This window comes from Rhinopithecus roxellana, chromosome 17 (assembly GCF_007565055.1).
Source record: "Rhinopithecus roxellana isolate Shanxi Qingling chromosome 17, ASM756505v1, whole genome shotgun sequence".
NCBI classification, from domain to species: domain Eukaryota; kingdom Metazoa; phylum Chordata; class Mammalia; order Primates; family Cercopithecidae; genus Rhinopithecus; species Rhinopithecus roxellana.
This window is the reverse complement of record NC_044565.1, coordinates 112130358-112148119: the sequence shown is the minus strand read 5'-3', so window position 1 is coordinate 112148119 and position 17762 is coordinate 112130358. Positions and strand designations below refer to the sequence as shown.

General features: G+C 53.6%; 1 protein-coding gene across 1 annotated transcript; it reads right to left on the bottom strand.

The window, feature by feature from the left end:
- Positions 1-740: 740 nt before the first annotated feature.
- On the bottom strand, positions 741-16548 carry ASTL (astacin like metalloendopeptidase). Its single transcript, XM_010362071.2, has 9 exons — positions 16494-16548; positions 15311-15436; positions 13121-13182; positions 11755-11848; positions 11205-11322; positions 10351-10532; positions 7861-7942; positions 7138-7292; positions 741-1144 (listed from the first exon to the last, which is right to left on the bottom strand). Exons 1-9 carry the CDS (start codon positions 16546-16548, stop codon positions 741-743), a joined length of 1278 nt encoding a protein of 425 aa, XP_010360373.1.
- Positions 16549-17762: the final 1214 nt, after the last annotated feature.

The window sequence follows — 17762 nt, the reverse complement described above, 5'->3', positions numbered from 1 at the left end:
ACCCCAGCCCTTTCTCCTTCCAAGGCTGCTCCTGGCTGAGCTCCAGGGAATAGCGTTCTGGGGTAGAGACGACCGAGTCCTCTGTTCAGAGCCCAGCTGGGGTTCCCATTGTGCAATCTGGGGAGGCCCCACATCTTTTTCTCCCCCATGGTGGCTGCCTTTGGCCCAGCACCTTCCTGCTCTGCAGGGGACTGAGTTGGGCTCTCAAAGCCTCCTGGAGAGAAGGGCTGGAGGCCACACCGCCGCAGAACATCCTCCATACTTGGGCATGTTGGGTGGGATGGGAGGCTGTGCCCAGGGTCCCAGCCACAGGGTTACCCCAAGGGAGAGGTAGGGACACCATTAGTCTATGCTGGGGGTAGGGCCTCAGGCACAGGAGGGATTCCAGGGTTCTGCATGACTGGAACCTACTTCTTCCCCACCCCTTCCAGGACCCATCCCTGGAGAATGTCACCTCCCATTCCCAGCATCTTCCAGGGCTGGGGCAAAAGTCAAGAGCAGGCAGAGCCAGGCCTGCCTTCCCCTATGACAGAACTAGAAGAACCCCTGGCCCTAGGAGCCCTTAGGGGAACACCGTGGAGAGACGGGAAGAGGCCGGCCCTCTGAGATGGGGTGGTAGGTTGGGGCTGGAAGACAGGGTGGCCCAGAGGAGCCAAGAGGTAGACGACTCAGCTCCACTGGGCAGAGGATGCCCTCCCTACCTGGGGACAGAAGCCACAGGCTTAATCTTTGGACCTCCCCTAGAAATGATTTCCCGGTACACAGCCCCCTGGCAGAGCTGGGCTTCCCTGGACAGAGACTGGCTGGATTCCTGCTTCTGAAGATGGGGCTGTGGGCTCAGTGGATGCTCCGGCCAGCCAGGACTGCTCCTGAGCAATACCGGGGGCACCTGCTCCAGGCCTTGACCTTGGGGAGGAAGCCAGGGTCTGAGGCTGCCTTGCCGAGGCCTCCACACTGAGCTTTTTCAGGACAGGGGACTCCCACCCACGTGGGCTCTCCCCAGGCCCCACAGGAACAGGCTGGCCTCCTGCACTGGAAGCGCTGGGGTCGGGGCTCCTGGATTCCACTGACAGTGCCTCCAAAAGCTGCAGCAGGGATGGGGAGGCCAGAGCGGGTCTCCTACCAGTGCTGTGGGCTTGAGACCCTGCAACAGGAGAGACAGGAGGTAGAACCTCAGAACTGGAGGATGACATGTGGCCTGGCTGTATAGAGCCAGAGCTGGCTTTAGCGTTACTCACAGGGACGAGGAGCCTGGCTCACCGGAGTGGTGCCCACCCATGCCACCGCCTAATGCCTCCAGTACTGGATTCCACACTACCAGAGACCAGGACAATGAAGCCATCCCATCTCTTCCCTGCCTGGCCCCCGAAGTCACCATCAGAACGTCAGGCCACTCAGGCTTCTACCACTGCCTCATTCACACCCGAGACTGCTGGGACAGTTAAGTCCCTGACCCAGCACCAAAGTGCCCACCTTCCGGACCCTTCACCCAGGCTGCTCTGCCCGCGGCCATACCTCACCACTTGCCCCGAACCCAAGACCTGCCCTAGAACTGTTCCAAATCCTGCACTGTGCCAGGAGATAGGTTGGGGCTTCCTTCTTCACTGTCATGCCAGACTGTGACTGTACCTCACCTCTTTGTGGGCACTCTTCCTCATTTAAGCCCATGTTCCCTGGCTGGCCCCCGCCCCTCAGCACTGCCTCCCATCCCAGTTCCTCCTGCACACGCAGCAAGGGCTTCACCAGGAGCCTTTTCCCTCAGCTGACCCTGACCAAATCCTCATCGCCACGCTACAACTGGTGACTCTTCTACCAGGTCCTGACAGCCTCACAGCCCACACCTCCCTCTGGATCTGGTCAACACCAGGAGCTCACAGCCCACATCTTCCTCTGGATCTGGTCAACACCAGGAGCTCACAGCCCACACCTCCCTCTGGATCTGGTCAACACCAGGAGCTCCCACCATTGCAGCCCGTTACTGGGGGCCACCTTCCACAGCACCCCCTCCACCTGTGCACACTGAGGTAGTGTGGCTCTGCAGACACTCCGCAGGCCCAGCATCTTCCTACAGCAGCCTTCCCCACTTCAGATCACTCCCACCTACACAGGCTCCACAGCCCCCATGGCTGTCAGCCCCTCGGAGGCAGCCTCAACCCCCTTTCCCTGCCGTCACAACTGCCACCAGACCCAGTCCTAGAGCGCTGGCATCCCCCACCTCTAGCAGGCATCTCCCACTCTTCAGTCAGCAGAGGCACATCTTTATTTCCATCCCCCTCTCCCTACCTCTGGTGGCCTCACCTCTATGTAACAGAGGCCCCCACATCCGTACTGTCAAGATCCTCCTGCAGACTTGGGTCTATTCCTGTCTTCTTCCTTCCCGCTAGATCCAAGGAAGTGCCTCAGCTCCCACCACAGGCAGCCTTTTTCCAAACATTCTGGGTGTCCTTTCTCCCCACTGTACCCACCGCTCTCTTCCAGCAGGTCATGGTTCCAGCATCCAAATGCACTGTCATGCTCACCATCTTGATAGACCCATCCCTTGACCACAGACCTTTCCACTACCTCCCAATTCCATAGTCATGGTAGTCAAACCTCTAGAAAAATTACACACAAAGCTAGGCACGGTGGCTCACGTCTGTAATCCCAGTACTTTGGGAGGCTGAGGGAGGCGGATCACTAGAGGTCGGGAGTTCAAGACCATCCTGGCCAACATGGTAAAACCCTGTCTCTACTGAAAATATGAAACAGCCAGCATGGTGGTGCTCACCTGTAATCCTAGCTACTCGGGAGGCTGAGGCACACATGACTCCCATCTCAACAAAAGAAATTACACACAAATTTCTTATTACATCTATTCTTTAGGGTTTTTTTTTTTTTTTTTTTTTTAGAAGATACTTAGTAGGCCGGGCACAGTGGCTCAAGCCTGTAATCCCAGCACTTTGGGAGGCTGAGACGGGCGGATCACGAGGTCAGGAGATCGAGACCATCCTGGCTAACATGGTGAAACCCCGTCTCTACTAAAAAAATACAAAAAACTAGCCGGGCGAGGTGGCAGGCGCCTGTAGTCCCAGCTACTCGGGAGGCTGAGGCAGGAGAATGGCGTAAACCCGGGAGACGGAGCTTGCAGTGAGCTGAGATCCGGTCACTGCACTCCAACCTGGGCGACAGAGCGAGACTCCGTCTCAAAAAAAAAAAAAAAAAGAAAAATAGAAGATACTTAGTCTAGTAAAAAAAGGTGTAGGGGAAAGAGTGGTGCTGAGCAACTGGCTAGTTACATGAAGAATGAAGTCGGACCCCTTCCTTACACCCTGTTCAAGGGTTCACTCCAAATGGGTCGTATACCGAAATGTAAAACCTGAAACTAAGACTTACATGAAAAAAGGAGCAAATCTCCATGACCTTGGGTTAGGCAAAGGCATCATAGACACCAAAAAGGAGTGACAAAATGGGTCAGTTGAACTTTCCACATTTCAGATGTTGGTGTTCAAAGGACATCATTGAAAAGTGGGGAAAACAAGAAGCATAGGATGTGATGAAATATTTAAGGGCAACATCTGATGAGGGACATGTGTCTAGATATATAAAGAACTCTTACAACTCAGAAGAGACAACCCAACTGAAGAAAAACAGGATATAAGCATTCTCCCAAGATACAGATGACCAACGTGCACATTTTAAAAGATGTTCAACATTAGTCACTAGGGAAATGCAACTCCGAACTACAATGAGATACTACTTCATACTCACTTAGGATGGTTCTAATCAAAATAGATAACAAATGTCAGCAAGGATGGGATAAATCAGAACCCTTGTATACCGCTGGTGGGAATAAAAATGGTGCATCCACTTGACTATATCTTAGCAGTTAAACATGGAGTTATTGTAGGACCTACCAATTCCATTCCCAGCTGTATACTCAAAAGAAATGACATGTTGACACAAAATCTTGTACATAAATGTCCATAGTAGCTCTATTCATAGTAGCCGCAAAGTAAAAACCCAAATGTCCCTCAACTGGTGAATGTGACATATCTATCCAATGGAATGTTATTCAGCAATGTTATTGATACATACAACGTGGATGAACCTTGAAAACATTAAGAAGCCAGACACAAGAGGCTATGTGTTATGGTTCCACTTATGCGAAATGTCTGGGATCAGCAAATCCAGAGTGGCAAAGTAGGTTAGTGATTACCTGGAGCTGGGGGCAGGAGCAGGTAGTGAGGGGAGGGAAAGGGTATTTGCATGCAAGATAACCTAGGAGTAGAATCCAGGTCAGGGGTTATGTACACTTCAGTCTTCCAAGATGTCAAATTATTTTCCAAATTGGGTACAGCCACTCATATTCCTATCAATAGGGTCTAGCATTTTCATTCATCACTCTATATCCTTACCAGTATTTGGTATCATTGGCCTTTGAAGTGTCCAGTTTAGTGGCTATAGAATGGTATGGTAGTCTTCATTCACATGTCTTCAATTCCTGAGGTTGAATATCTTGAGTGTGTTTCCCATTTGGTCTCAGATGTCTGCTAAGTCTCTTCCCGTTTTTCTGTTTGATGGGTTTTTTTTTTTTTTTTTTTTTTTTTTTTTTTTTGAGACAGAGTCTGGCTCTGTTACCCAGACTGGAGTGCAGTGGCACGATCTTGGCTCACTACAACCTCTGCCTCTGGGTTTAAGTGATTCTCCTGCCTCGGCTTCCCTGAGTAGGTGGGACCACAGGTGCACACCACTATCCCCCACTAGTTTTTTCCAGAGATGGTGTCTTACTGTGTTGTCCGGGCTGGTCTTGAACTCCTAAGCTCAAGCGATCCACCCACCTCAGCCTCCCAAAGTGTTGCGATTACAGGCAAGAGCCATCATGCTCAGCTGGTTTGTTCTTGTATTAATGTGTGTATGTGTGTGTATATATATACACATATACACACACACACACACACACACACACCAGGCACAGTGGCTTACACCTGTAATCCCAGCACTTTGAGAGGCTGAGGCAGGGGGATCACCTGAGGTCAGGAGCTCAAGACCAGCCTAGCAAACACGGTGAAACCCGTCTCTACTAAAAATACAAAATCAAGGCCGGGCGTGGTGGCTCAAGCCTGTAATCCCAGCACTTTGGGAGGCCGAGACGCGCGGATCACGAGGTCAGGAGATCGAGACCATCCTGGCTATCACGGTGAAACCCCGTCTCTACTAAAAATACAAAAACTAGCCGGGCAAGGTGGCGGGCGCCTGTAGTCCCAGGTACTCGGGAGGCTGAGGCAGGAGAATGGTGGGAACCCGGGAGGCGGAGCTTGCAGTGAGCTGAGATCCGGCCACTGCACTCCAGTCCGGGCGACAGAGCAAGACTCCGTCTCAAAAAAAAAAAAAAAAAAAAAAAAAAATCAGCCAGTCATGGTGGCACCTGCGTGTAATCCCAGCTACAAGGGAGGCTGAGGCAGGACAATCACTTGAACCCAGGAGGCAGAGGTTGCAGTGAGCCAAGATCGTGCCATTGCACTCCAGCCTGGGCAAAAAGATTGATACTGTCTCAAAAAAAAAAAAAAAAAAAAAAAAAAAATCTTCATTTGTAACCTGTCTTTTCACTTTCTTTTTGGTGCCTTTGGACAAAGTTATAATTAATGTAGTTGAATTTATGAATCTTTCTAGTTTTACAATTAGTGCTGTATCTCATTTAAGCAATCCTTCCCTATCCCAAGGTCATGAAGAGATCTTACTATATATATTTTTTCCTAGATGTGTTAAAGTGTATTACATGTGTCTTTCATGCATCCCGAGTTATTTGCACATGATATGAGTTAGGAATTTTTAAATAGATGTTAAAAGGCTCTAAGACAAGTAACTTAACTGTCCTTCGCTAGTGATCATCAGTGGCCCTCTATCAAAGCTCTGCTTCTGAATGGGGTCTGTTTTTGAATTTGGTTCTGTTCCAGTGGGCAACTGTCTAGCCTTGCCCCAGTGCTATGCCTTTACATAAAGACGTTTCATGAACTACATGACTAATATCTGCTAGGGCAAGTCTTTCTAGTTTTTCCTTCAGGGATGTCTCGGCTGTTATTGACCTTTCATATTTTCATATAAAAACTTTATAATCACCCCGTCAGTTGGGAGGCTAAGGCAGGCAGATCACTTGCGGTCAGGAGTTCGAGACCAGCCTGGTCAACATGGTGAAACCCTGTCTCTACTAAAAGTACAAAAATTAGCTGGGTGTGGTGGCGGGCACCTGTAAGCCCAGCTACTCAGGAGACTGAGGCACAAGAATCACTTGAACCTCGGAGGCAGAGGCTGCAGAGAGCGGAGATTGTGCCACTGCACTCCAGCCTGGGTGACAGAGTGACACTCCAACTTTTTTAAAAAAAGAAAAGAAAGTATGTATCACTCTCTCAAGATCAACACTGGTATTTTGAGTGGGAATTTATAGATTAATTTGGGAAGACTGAATTTTTATAACACTGCCTTCCTTTCAATAACAGGTGTATTTCTCTGTATTTAAGTATTATTTAATGATTTTAATAAAGGTTCATTTTTCCTCAAATGTTTGATATAGCTGTCAGATTTATTCCTTGGGACCTTTATGATTGCTATTATAATGGTATGTTTACTAACAATTGTGTTTCTAACTGGGTGTACAAAAATACGATTTTTATATTAACTGTATTTACCTTTTCTAAATATTAGTTCTAATAAATTGTTTATGGATTGTTGCTTTCAAAACAGGTAATCATCTATTATGAACAATGTTTTTGCTTCCTTTCCAATCCTCGGACCTTTAGTTTCATTGGCTCTACCTCAGTGCCCAGGCCCTCCACTGCCACACAACGTGGAGGAGACAGGACAATAGTGGGAAAAGTTGTCTTGGTCCCTGTTTTAATGTTTTACCCTGAAATGTTGCTCTAGGTTTTTGGTAGATGTTTATTATCTAGGCTAAGATAGTGAGCCCTATTCCTCTTTGGTCAGAGCTGAGTCATAGTGAGTGTTCACTTTCCTCAAGTGCTTGTTCTGTGTCCTGTGGCAAGCCTCCGTGATCTCACCCTGCTGTCCCTGCAACCTCATCTCCCTCCATGTCACCCTCCCTGACACCATTAAAGCACAGGTGCCTTCTCCAGGTTCCCGTCACCTTCCTGCCATGCCACTCACCTCTCCCACGAGGTCTGGGGCCACTTGGGCTGCAGCTGTAGAGTTTGAGGACCCGGGTGATGTCCGAGGCACTCAGGTTCCATCGCTGGCCGATGTGGACGCTGGGAGCCCAAAGCGGTGTGATGGTGGGCAGCCCGCGCCGGCTGAAGGCAAACCTGGAACCCAGTGGGAGACCCCTGAGTCTGGACCAGGGAGAGGCTGGGGCAGCAGAGGGAGAAGGGGGCAGGGTCCTCACCTCCCATAGTGCATCACAGAGGGAGACCCGAGTCCAGACCAGGGAGAGGCTGGGGCAGCAGAGAGAGACGCTGGGGCAGCAGAGAGAGACGCTGGGGCAGCAGAGAGAGAGGCTGGGGCAGCAGAGAGAGAGGCTGGGGCAGCAGAGGGAGAAGGGGGCAGCAGAGGGAGAAGGGGGCAGCAGAGGGAGAAGGGGGCAGCAGAGGGAGAAGGGGGCAGCAGAGGGAGAAGGGGGCAGCAGAGGGAGAAGGGGGCAGCAGAGGGAGAAGGGGGCAGGGTCCTCACCTCCCATAGTGCATCACAGAGGGAGACCCAAGTCCGGACCAGGGAGAGGCTGGGGCAGCAGAGGGAGAAGGGGGCAGCAGAGGGAGAAGGGGGCAGCAGAGGGAGAAGGGGGCAGCAGAGGGAGAAGGGGGCAGCAGAGGGAGAAGGGGGCAGCAGAGGGAGAAGGGGGCAGCAGAGGGAGAAGGGGGCAGGGTCCATCATCACCTCCCGTAGTGCATCACAGAGGAGTAGTCATAGGGCGTCAGCATGTTGCTGCTCCGAGACTTGATGAAGTTGATTTCAAATCCTAAAAATACAGAAACAATACAACTTACTGACATATAAAGAGGGCGGGCAAGAAAGGGCGGGCAATGGCTGGGAGAGTCTTCTGGGAGCTCGTAACTTACCCAAGCTGAGGGACTGAGCCCGCAGCCACCAGGCTGTTTCTGGCACCAGCCCCACTCTCCCCAGCGCCAGGAAGAACCCCAACCTATACTAGTTGGGTTGGAGGCACAGGGACCCCATGGCTGGCCAACCATCACCTCGTAGCCGTTCTCTCCACCCATCCTGCCTCCTTGCATATTCGTCCTGCACGGGGCTCGTCTCTGCATAACCCACAGCTGCCACGGGTCACACACTGCTCAGGGTCTCACATGCCCCTCCCACCCCAGACGCAATGTCTATTCCTTGACCCAGATTTGAAAAACCGCCACGCTGACATCGGCAGTGGTGACCCCCAGTCCCCAGTCACAGGCCCGCCCACCTGCCACAACACTTCCCCAGACTTGGAGCCCCTCTCCTCCTCGCTCAGGTCCCTCAGACCTGAGAGGGGCAAGGTTCCTTCCTGCCTTCAGAGGCAGCCCCTCTATCTTTGCTCCCCCACCCCAATTCCCTCAAACCCAGCCAGCCGCCCATACACCCTACCTCGGTACTGCAGCTTCTCCACGGAGCAGTCCTGCACTCCAGCACCTTCATACCCCATCACCTGCCTAACAGCTGCCCCTCGAGCTCTTATTTCTTCCTTTTAAAAACTCATTAAACACTTTGAATAAATAGTATATTCATTTGGTTGAAAAGTCAACTATTGAGATGTAGTAAAAGTCTCCGATTCCATCCTCCGCTTCCCGCGTTCACACCTTCCCGCCCCACAACAATTAATTACTGCTATTAATGTGTCTGCCCTAGCAGAGTTTCTGTACATATTAACCTAATGAGAACATATTAACCTAAATGAAATAACCTAATGAGAACATATTAACCTAAATGAAAACAAACAAGTTCTCGCTTTTTCCATTGGGGAAGCGGTGTTTTAACCTGTTTTATCATTAGGAATAATTAGTGGTGTTTTCCAACTCAGTTTCTGCTTTTACCCTTTTTTAAATTTCCTCCTGCTTTCATTTAATTTGGGTTGACATGCTCAATTTGTTCTGTTTACTGATGTGTAAGTCTACACGTTTTCTCTGAGCATTGCATTAGCTGTGAACCACTGGGTTTTGTATAGTCTTTCATGATTTTTGTTTTAGAATAGCTGTACTTTAACTCCAGAGCTAAAAGAAAGTTTTGTTGTTTTCTTTCAATTTCTAAACAGGAGAAGCTTTTGGTTTTGGTGTATTGGTTTCTACTTTATATCATGATCAGAATGTTTATATTAGTCTACTTTCAGAGTTGCACGTTTTCATGGCATTTCATGGCATATCATGAAATTATCAGGGTAACCTTTCACAACTGTTCCACGAGCATTGGGAAGGATCAGTCTGTTTTCAGGACAGAGTCACTTGTCACCCCCCTCACTGCCTCCTCAGCCTGGTCTGATTCAATGTCCATCCCCTCCCTTTGTGAGGTGCTACCCACGTGCCCCAGACACCCCTTTCTCTGTGACTTGTGTTTGCTGGGAGCCACTGAGAAAGCGGTGTTTGGGGCTGGGAAAAGCCAGCTTCCCTGGCTGCTTCGCCTGGCTAACATGACAGCAGTGAAAGGTCTTGTGCTAGATGCCCTCCACCTGCAGGAGGCCTTCTTCCCACTCCACCCTCTAAGCCAGATTCCCACTCACACCTCCTCTGCCCCTCCCTCGGGGGCGGGTCTTCCTGCCTCCTGAACGGAGAGACCCCACCATCACCAGAATCTGATCCCCGGCACCACAGAGCTGCTGCTGCCAGCACAGGAACCACAGCCCACCTGCCTCCAGCCTCTACTCTCCCACGGCCACAGTCTGCGTTTCTTCTACCTGCTCACTGGCACATGTCCCAGTCCCATAGCGCTGCCCTCAGCCCGTGGCTCAGCACTTGGCTTGTACAGCCTGCTACCTTGGGGTTCTGCTTTGGCTCAGCTCCCCAAGCTGGCACACAGCCCCAGCCCACACTGGTGGTGCCTGGTGCATGAGGCCGCTGCTAGAGTACTCAACAAGCAGGCACCATGGGTACTGCCTGCCCCATCCCCAGGGAGAGGACAGTGTCAGGGATGAAAAGCGAGACAGAGCAGGTGGTGGCACCCTAACTCAGGCACAACTACAGGAGGGCAGATGAAGGCCTGGGGCCCAGAGCAGCAGCTGGACCACCTCCAGGTCCCAAAGAGAAGTGAAACCCCCACCTTCCCCACAGGAAGCAGGCAGGTGGTGGGGAAGATGGATAGCCTCATCCATAGGAACCAGGCAACTTGGGCCCAAGCCCTGCTGTCCCCTCCCTGGCACCAGCCTGACCTGCCTGTGGCCTGGCTTACCTGGGAGGATCTCGTTCCAGTTGATACGGATATAGCGGTCCCGGTCAGCCCGCGCGTGCTCGTGCCAGAAGCCCAGCACATGCATGAGCTCGTGAAGGACAATGCCCCGGCCCTTCTGAAGACAGGTGGGTGCCAGGGAGACCACCTGCATCCCTCCACTGCGCCCCACACTCGAGAAGCACCTGCAGGGCAATGAGAGCAAGCAGGGTGAGCGCCAGCCCAGATCCCCCCCAGACAGACAGACCTGGGCTTTCCCTCCCCCCACACCACAAAATAGACAAACACCCAACAAGCAGGCCCCACTCTGGGTTCTAGTCTCAGGTTTGCCATTCTCCAAGCCCCTTTACTGCCTGGACTTCTGTGAAATGGGCATACCGGACCCCCATCACCAGCCTGGGCCGCAGGGAGGCAGCAGGAACTGATATGAATGCAGAGGACAGAAACAGCTCACTCAGTGAACACACCCTCCTAGTCAGCCCTGAGCCAAGGCTTTCACACACATCGCCTCAGGCCCCTGACAAGCTAGGAGGCAGGTATCGCCACCACTCCCACCCCAGAGGGTGCAGAAGAGGTTCAGAAGTTAGGGAACTTGCCAGGACTCAATGACTCACACACTGTCTGCCCCACAAAACCTCCCCTCCTCACCACCCGGTGGAGTCCCCTGGGAGAGGAGGGCTTTGTAAATGAGGGTCTAGCACCGTTCCCATCCCTTTTCCACCTCCCGCCCTGGAGGTCCAGCTCGCATGGGGCAGACCCCTCAGGGTGGGCAGGGGGACTGAGCCCTGGGGGATGGGCCCAGAAATAAATTTTAGACAATAGACAAGTGGATTCCAGGCTGAACGCCCAGCGCTTACCCATACATGGGGATGATGGAAATGAAGTCTCTCTGGCCCTGGTAGGCGACAAACCTGATGCACGTGGAACGTTCAAAGTCCGCAAGAGCCTCCAGGATGACCTGGCGGCTGGGCTCATCTGAAAGGTACCACCTGGCTGAACCCCAGAGCCATGGTGGTCTTTAAGCTCTACATGGGGGTCTGGGAGCAGAGCTCTGAACTCACTCTCCCAAAATAGCATCAAGAAAGGGCAGCCTAGTGGTGCCAGGAGGAAGCTGGGCACCAGACAGACCCTGGCTGTGGGACCTTGGGTAGGTCACTGTCCTCCTCACCACATGGTCTCAAGGGGAATCAGATCCCCCTGGACACACCTTCCCATCAGCTCTCCCAGGATTTTAACCCTCCCGACTCAGGAGACCTTCAGGAACAGAAGGGCTTCTGTGGACGGGTTCTTGGGGTGGGGAGGTGGAGGAGATGTGGTGGTGTAAGAGGAAAAAGGAAGAGAGGAGCACCTCTGCCGCATTTGGAAGAAGGGGCCGAGGAAGGGAGGGAGCCTACCACGCTCACTCACCGTACTTGCTGGAGAGCAAGAAGGGGACCTCCACGACACCACCACCACCCGTCGGCCACTTGTTGCTGGTTGCTGACAGCAGACGGAAGGGACTCTGAGGAGAGAGCAGCAGTTCAACCTCCGGGGCAGAGGCCACCCAAGCTTTGTGCTCCAAGGGTACCACACTCCAGGGCACCAGAACCCCAAAGATGTGGGAGTCAGGACCTGTGTGCATGGGAATGGGGGACCATTAGGGACGGGACAGAGGCGTGGAAGGCAAGGGATCAGCTACATGAACCTTGATGCACAAGACAGTCCCTTGGCCTATGACAAAAGAATTGCAGTCTCAAGCAAACAAGAGATTAGTCCCTGAGGATGTTGGCTAGGAGGCCCAGCACCCCAGGGTGCCCTGGATCAGAAGGGCTTGGGCTGGCAACCCCACCCCAGCATGTGGGCAGTGCCCCTTCCAGAGGGGAACAGCCACCAGGCTTCCCTGAACGTGGGATGGTCATGCGGACAGAGCCTATTTGGAGTGAAAGCGAGGCAGCACCCTAGCCTCGGCCGCTGTTCTGCTCTCCAGCAACCAGCCCTTCAGAGCCCAGGCTCCACAGCACCCCAGTGTGCCTGCACCATCAGCTGGAGGCATTTGATTCTGCTCCTGGTGGTCACATGCCACCTCCCCAAGCACTCACTGGATAACCCGGAGGGGTCTGCCTTGCCCCTGGGGTCCCCTAGGAACCTTGGGCCAGCCTCTGGCTCTCCTGCCCAGTCAGAGGCTGTGCCATCAGTGGCAGCCTCCAGCAAGACAGTCTTGCCTTCCCCTGGGTCATTGTCCTATTCAGGAGCCTTCTGCCATTCCCAGTCACCTAAAACACAGCACTGCTGTCCTGGGCACAGTGTTGCCTTTTCTGCTAGCAAGGCACCCCCAATCCCCAGCAGCCTTCTTCCTTCAGATGCAGCCCCTCGACCACAGCCAAGATGGTCAGGCTCCATATCACTCCTTGTTCCACCATCCCCAGGTCACCACTGCCACCAGGCCCTTTATCACCCACAGGCCACTCTGCCAACCCTTGCTCATCTCTTCCTTTATCTGAGCACCTCCCCTGGGCAGGGTGCCAAGCTGTGTCAAGTGTTCAAACCTCCTCCTTCAGGAAACCCTCTCAGGCCGACTGTGCCAGCACTTCAGATACCAGCCTCCCTTAGCATTCAGGCTGGCTTATTCCTTTTTCCTAATAGAAGAGTCGCTCTGACCTTGACAAAGAGAGGCAGCTACCAAGCTATGTATGTCCCTCCCACATCAGGCCCCATGTCACCCAGAGTGGGCTCCGAGGGCCTGTCACCAGCTGTGGGCTGATCTGCACCCACACACGTCAGAGTGTGCACTCACCGGCCGGACGATGTCCCCCTCGATGAGGAAGCTGCTTTCTGGGGTTTCTTCCGGGATGAGCCCTGGGAAGGGAGGGAAGGACATGTTGGCCCATGTCCCCCAGCACACTGACTCGAGGGACAAGCCAAGCAAGTCCCTCCTTCAGTCTATTCTTGTGTCTTTCCTAGTGGATTGTTATTATAACTTCTTAAATGGCCTGATAAAAGTAGAGGTCACTGGCTCTCCGAGCCTGGGTGTTTAGCTAAGTCATTAGTTGATGTTGGAGAATGTCAGCCACCCTGGCAAGGCTGTCTGCAGGCGTGAGGGGCTGGGGGACAAAGACAAAGGAGTCTGAGGCTCGGGGTCTGTCCCTCCCCTGACTGTGGAGTTAGAGGTTCCCTGAGCACTGAGGAAAAGTCGCACAGTCCCCGAGTGTGGGAGGCTTCTTGGCTGGACTGCGTCCTTCCCCTGCTCAAACACAGCCCACAACCTATCGAGTCCCAAGCCTGGGTCCCTGCGGTCAGGAAGCAGCGGCCTCTTCCAGCCTGAGCCACACTCCTCAGAACAGGCCCTGGGCTCTCCCACCCACCTCATCCCCCATCTATTCCTCACCCATCTGTTATACTCAGGCCCCTTGAGGTGGCAAATTCAAATTTGTTCCACCATCAAAGGTAGGCAAGTACCGGCTGTCACAGACCCCTCACCTCTCTTAGTCCCTCTGCTTCTCGTCTCTCCCGCAAGTGACTCATGGAGGGAGTGAGGAAAAGCAGGAGAGAAGGCAGGAAAGAACCCAGGTGCAGCCTCAGCTGGATCCCATGGGCGCTCCGGACCACAAATGGCACCTCTGACTTGCACAGCCTTGAGGCAGGGGCCAGACTCCTGTCCCTTAGGAGTCCCAGTGGGCCACCTCGGGCAGGTGAGGAAGTAGCCCCCAGGCACCTCTGGCTGAGGCAACTCCTTTTGGCTGGGGGCCAGTCTTGGGAGGCAGATACAGCTGTACGGCATTAGCCACATTCACAGCGGCAGGTGCTTCTCAGGAAAGCATCAGGTGAGGCACGGACAGCCGCTCTGAGATAGCCTCACTGTAGGTGATAGTTGTTGGGGTCACCAGCATTTGGGAGTTTTCTCCATTGGTTCTGGTTACCTCCACACCACTCACGGTGACCCAGGGGTGGGGCAGTACCTGGGGCTCAAGGCTCAGTTGGTGCTGGGCCCCTATGTCAGCTCTTGGAGGAAGAAGGGGGCAGATCACACAGTGGCTAGGATCTGGTAGGATCTCACCCACCCTTAGGACAACATTGGTCCCTGCTCCCCGGTGCTTCAGCCCTTATTGCTCCAACATCTGAACTCCAATCTCCATCTCGACTGGCTTTGTTCAGGCTATTTATACACCCTCATTCCTCAGGTGACATCCCCAGACAGCAAGACCCTGAGCCTCAGACTTCCTAATCACTCCTGCAGACAGTCCTGCACAGGGTGGCTGACGTTCTCAAACATCAACTCACCGCTTAGCTCCACACCCAGGCTCAGAGAGCCAACAATCTATACTTTTATCAGGCCATTTAAGAACTTCGTTTTTCATATAAAAGTAGCAATCCACTAGGAAAGATACAAAAAGAAAAAGTAGACTTAAGCAATTGCCCATAGAATTTCCACCCATTCACACCTGTAGTCCCAGCTGCTCGGGAGGCAGAGGCAGGAGGATCACTTAAGACCAGGAGTTCAAGACCAGCCTGGGCAACATAGCAATACTACTCCATCTCTTAAAAACCACGGCCGAGTGCGGTGGCTCACGCCTGTAATCCCAGCACTTTGAGAGGCCGAGGCGGGCAGATCACGAGGTCAGGAGATCAAGACTATCCTGGCTAACATGGTGAAACCCCATCTCCACTTTAAAAAAATAAAAATACAAAAATACAAAAATTTAGCCAGGCATGGTGGCGGGCGCCTGTAGTCCCAGCTACTCGGGAGGCTAAGGCAGGAGAATGGCGTGAACCCAGGAGGCAGAGTTTGCAGCGAACCGAGATTGTGCCACTGCACTCCAGCTTGGGCGACAGAGCAAGACTGTCCAAAAAAAACAACATAAAAAGACACTTACAGCCTAGAGTAAGCTGGTCCACTTCCTCCCAGGCTCTGCATTTCTCAGTGTTCAGTGTGGTTTTCCCACTACATAATGTCATGCCCCTCCAGGCCCTGAGAAGATGCCCTCACCTTGGTTAATTGCAGGAATATCCTTGTCCCAGGAGGCCTGGGTTCCCTCAGGGGTGAGGCCATCTGGGAAGCTGGTACCACAGGCTCCTGGGCAGCTGGAGGCCAGGGGCGCTCCTAGGATCATACCTGGTCCAGACAGACAGGGGCATACACAAATGCTTGGAGCACCCACCAGTGAGACCGGACAGCAGGACATAGGGTGAGTGTGGGGGATCAGGCTGTAAGACTCAGTCCCTAGGAAGTGTAGGCTCCATCCAGCACAAAGCCAAAAAGCCTTTCCAGTCTCCCTGCTCAACCCCAGCTAGCGCCAAGGTCTAGATGACCTCGGGAAGGAGCTCCCCTAGGGGGACCAAAAGGGCACGTGCCCCACCTATGAGGTAGAGGAGGAACAGGAAAGAAGGAGGCAGGACAGACCTCAGGTTCTGACGCCCATGGCAGGGGCAAGGCCAGCCTCATACCTTTCTCTATGACTCTTTCTCAGCCCAGGCTCTTGGACAATGGGCTCAGCCTGGAGTGGGGACTTACAGCCTACCCCCACCCCAAGACAAGTACGCCTGGGGCACAACACCTGCCATCTTCTGCCAGGCAGGCCCTCTGCTTCCAGGACCTTCAGGAGGCCTCCCCTTGGCCCCCAGGAGCTGACTTCTAAAACAACCCTGGAAAGCTCTGTGCTCTGAGCTCAGCTAAAACCCTAGAAAGCTCTGTGCTCTGAGCCGCTGAGCTCAGCTACAACCCTGGAAAGGTCTGTGCTCTGAGCTCAGCTACAACCCTGGAAAGCTCTGTGCTCTGAGCCACTGAGCTCAGCTACAACCCTAGAAAGCTCTGTGCTCTGAGCCGCTGAGCTCAGCTACAACCCTGGAAAGGTCTGTGCTCTGAGCTCAGCTACAACCCTGGAAAGCTCTGTGCTCTGAGCCACTGAGCTCAGCTACAACCCTGGAAAGCTCTGTGCTCTGAGCTCAGCTACAACCCTGGAAAGCTCTGTGCTATGAGCCACTGAGCTCAGCTACAACCATGGAAAACGGTGCTCTGAGCCACTGAGCTCAGCTACAACCCTGGAAAGCTCTGTGCTCTGAGCCGCTGAGCTCAGCTACAATCCCTGCAGGTTCCAGTCACAACCTTCTGGCCTCTCCCCAGCTTTCTCCAGGCTGGAGCCAGCAGCAGGAGGGACAGGTAGCCAGCTTACCTGGCAAGAAGAGCAGACCCAGCACCCAAGGCCGGAGACCCCCTACATCCTCCATGGTAGTCCTGCTGCCCCTTCGGCAAACAAGACTAAGCCCCAGCAGGACAGAGTAGCCTAAATGCAGAACCAGCACCACCACCACCACCTCTTAAATAGCAGCTGCTCCAGCTCCCACCTTACTCCCACCAACCACCTCCACCTGCAGCCCCGCCCCAACCAGCTCCACCTGCAGCCCCGTCCCAACCACCTCCACCTGCAGCCCCGCCCCAACCACCTCCACCTGCAGCCCCGCCCCAACCAGCTCCACCTGCAGCCCCGCCCCAACCAGCTTCACCTGTAGCCCCGCCCCAACCAGCTCCACCGGCAGCCCCGCCCCAACCAGCTCCACCTACAGCCCCGCCCCAACCACCTTCACCTACAGCCCCGCCCCAACCAGGTCTGCTGGCAGCCCCTCCAGTGTCTACCTGTGGTTTCCACCCCAGCGCAGTCTCCTTCCTGGCTGTAGTGTGTGAAAGACAGGCGGGACCCGCTTGGGAGTGCGGCTCTGCTGAGGTTCCTTCCCGCCACCAGGGGGCAGAGAGACATCGCAGAAAGTTGCTCCAGGCCCAGCGGAGGCCCCAGCCCCGGTATAGACCTATCCTCCAGCGAGGGAGACCCCCTTCCTGCCCCGGCCTGTGCTTAGACACGAGGAAAGCTGCCTGAGACCCTGGGGGCACCCCCTGTGTATCTCTGGAAGGAAGTAAAGGTCACTGCACTTTCACAAGCTTTTATTTTAGTACATCTAGAAAAGTTCACTATCACAAGCACAGGGCTCCAGGAAATTTCACAAACTGAACAGTGTGCAACCAGCACCCCAGAAAGCCTGCCATGTGGGAAAGGTGGAACCCCCAGATGCCCAGAGCCTCTCAGGGAGTCCACCCCCCTAATCCCACAGCCGCTGGCATGATCAGTCAGTGTTTATCCCCATTTCACAGATTTGGAAATTTAAACTCCTTACCTATATCCCCCCCTCCTCCATACCCCTGAGCCCCAGAGCCAGGTCACTCAGGGCCCCACCTGGATTGAAATTCCAGAGGCGGGGCATGTCAGCACTGGGCAGCATTTGGGGACACCCCCACAGTCACCTGCGCCCGGTGAAGGGAAGCGACAGAGCCAAGATCTTCTATTGTCCACAAGCACCTTTCAGCATTCCCGCTGTGCCTGGAATCCAGAGCTTCTCCAAAGTCAGGAATCAGAATCACAGGGAGACAGTGATGGAAGCAGATGCCCTGC

What these genes read in the sequence shown, in the direction of transcription:
- ASTL (XM_010362071.2), bottom strand. Translation starts at nt 16,548, where the DNA reads ATGGAGGATGTAGGGGGTCTCCGGCCTTGGGTGCTGGGTCTGCTCTTC. An exon ending in AGGGGGACATCGTCCGGCCG is followed by an intron (nt 11,849 to 13,120) that starts GTGAGTGCACAC and finishes CTCTCTCCTCAG; the next exon opens with AGTCCCTTCCGTCTGCTGTC. An exon ending in CTGGAACGAGATCCTCCCAG is followed by an intron (nt 7,943 to 10,350) that starts GTAAGCCAGGCC and finishes CTGTATTTTTAG; the next exon opens with GATTTGAAATCAACTTCATC.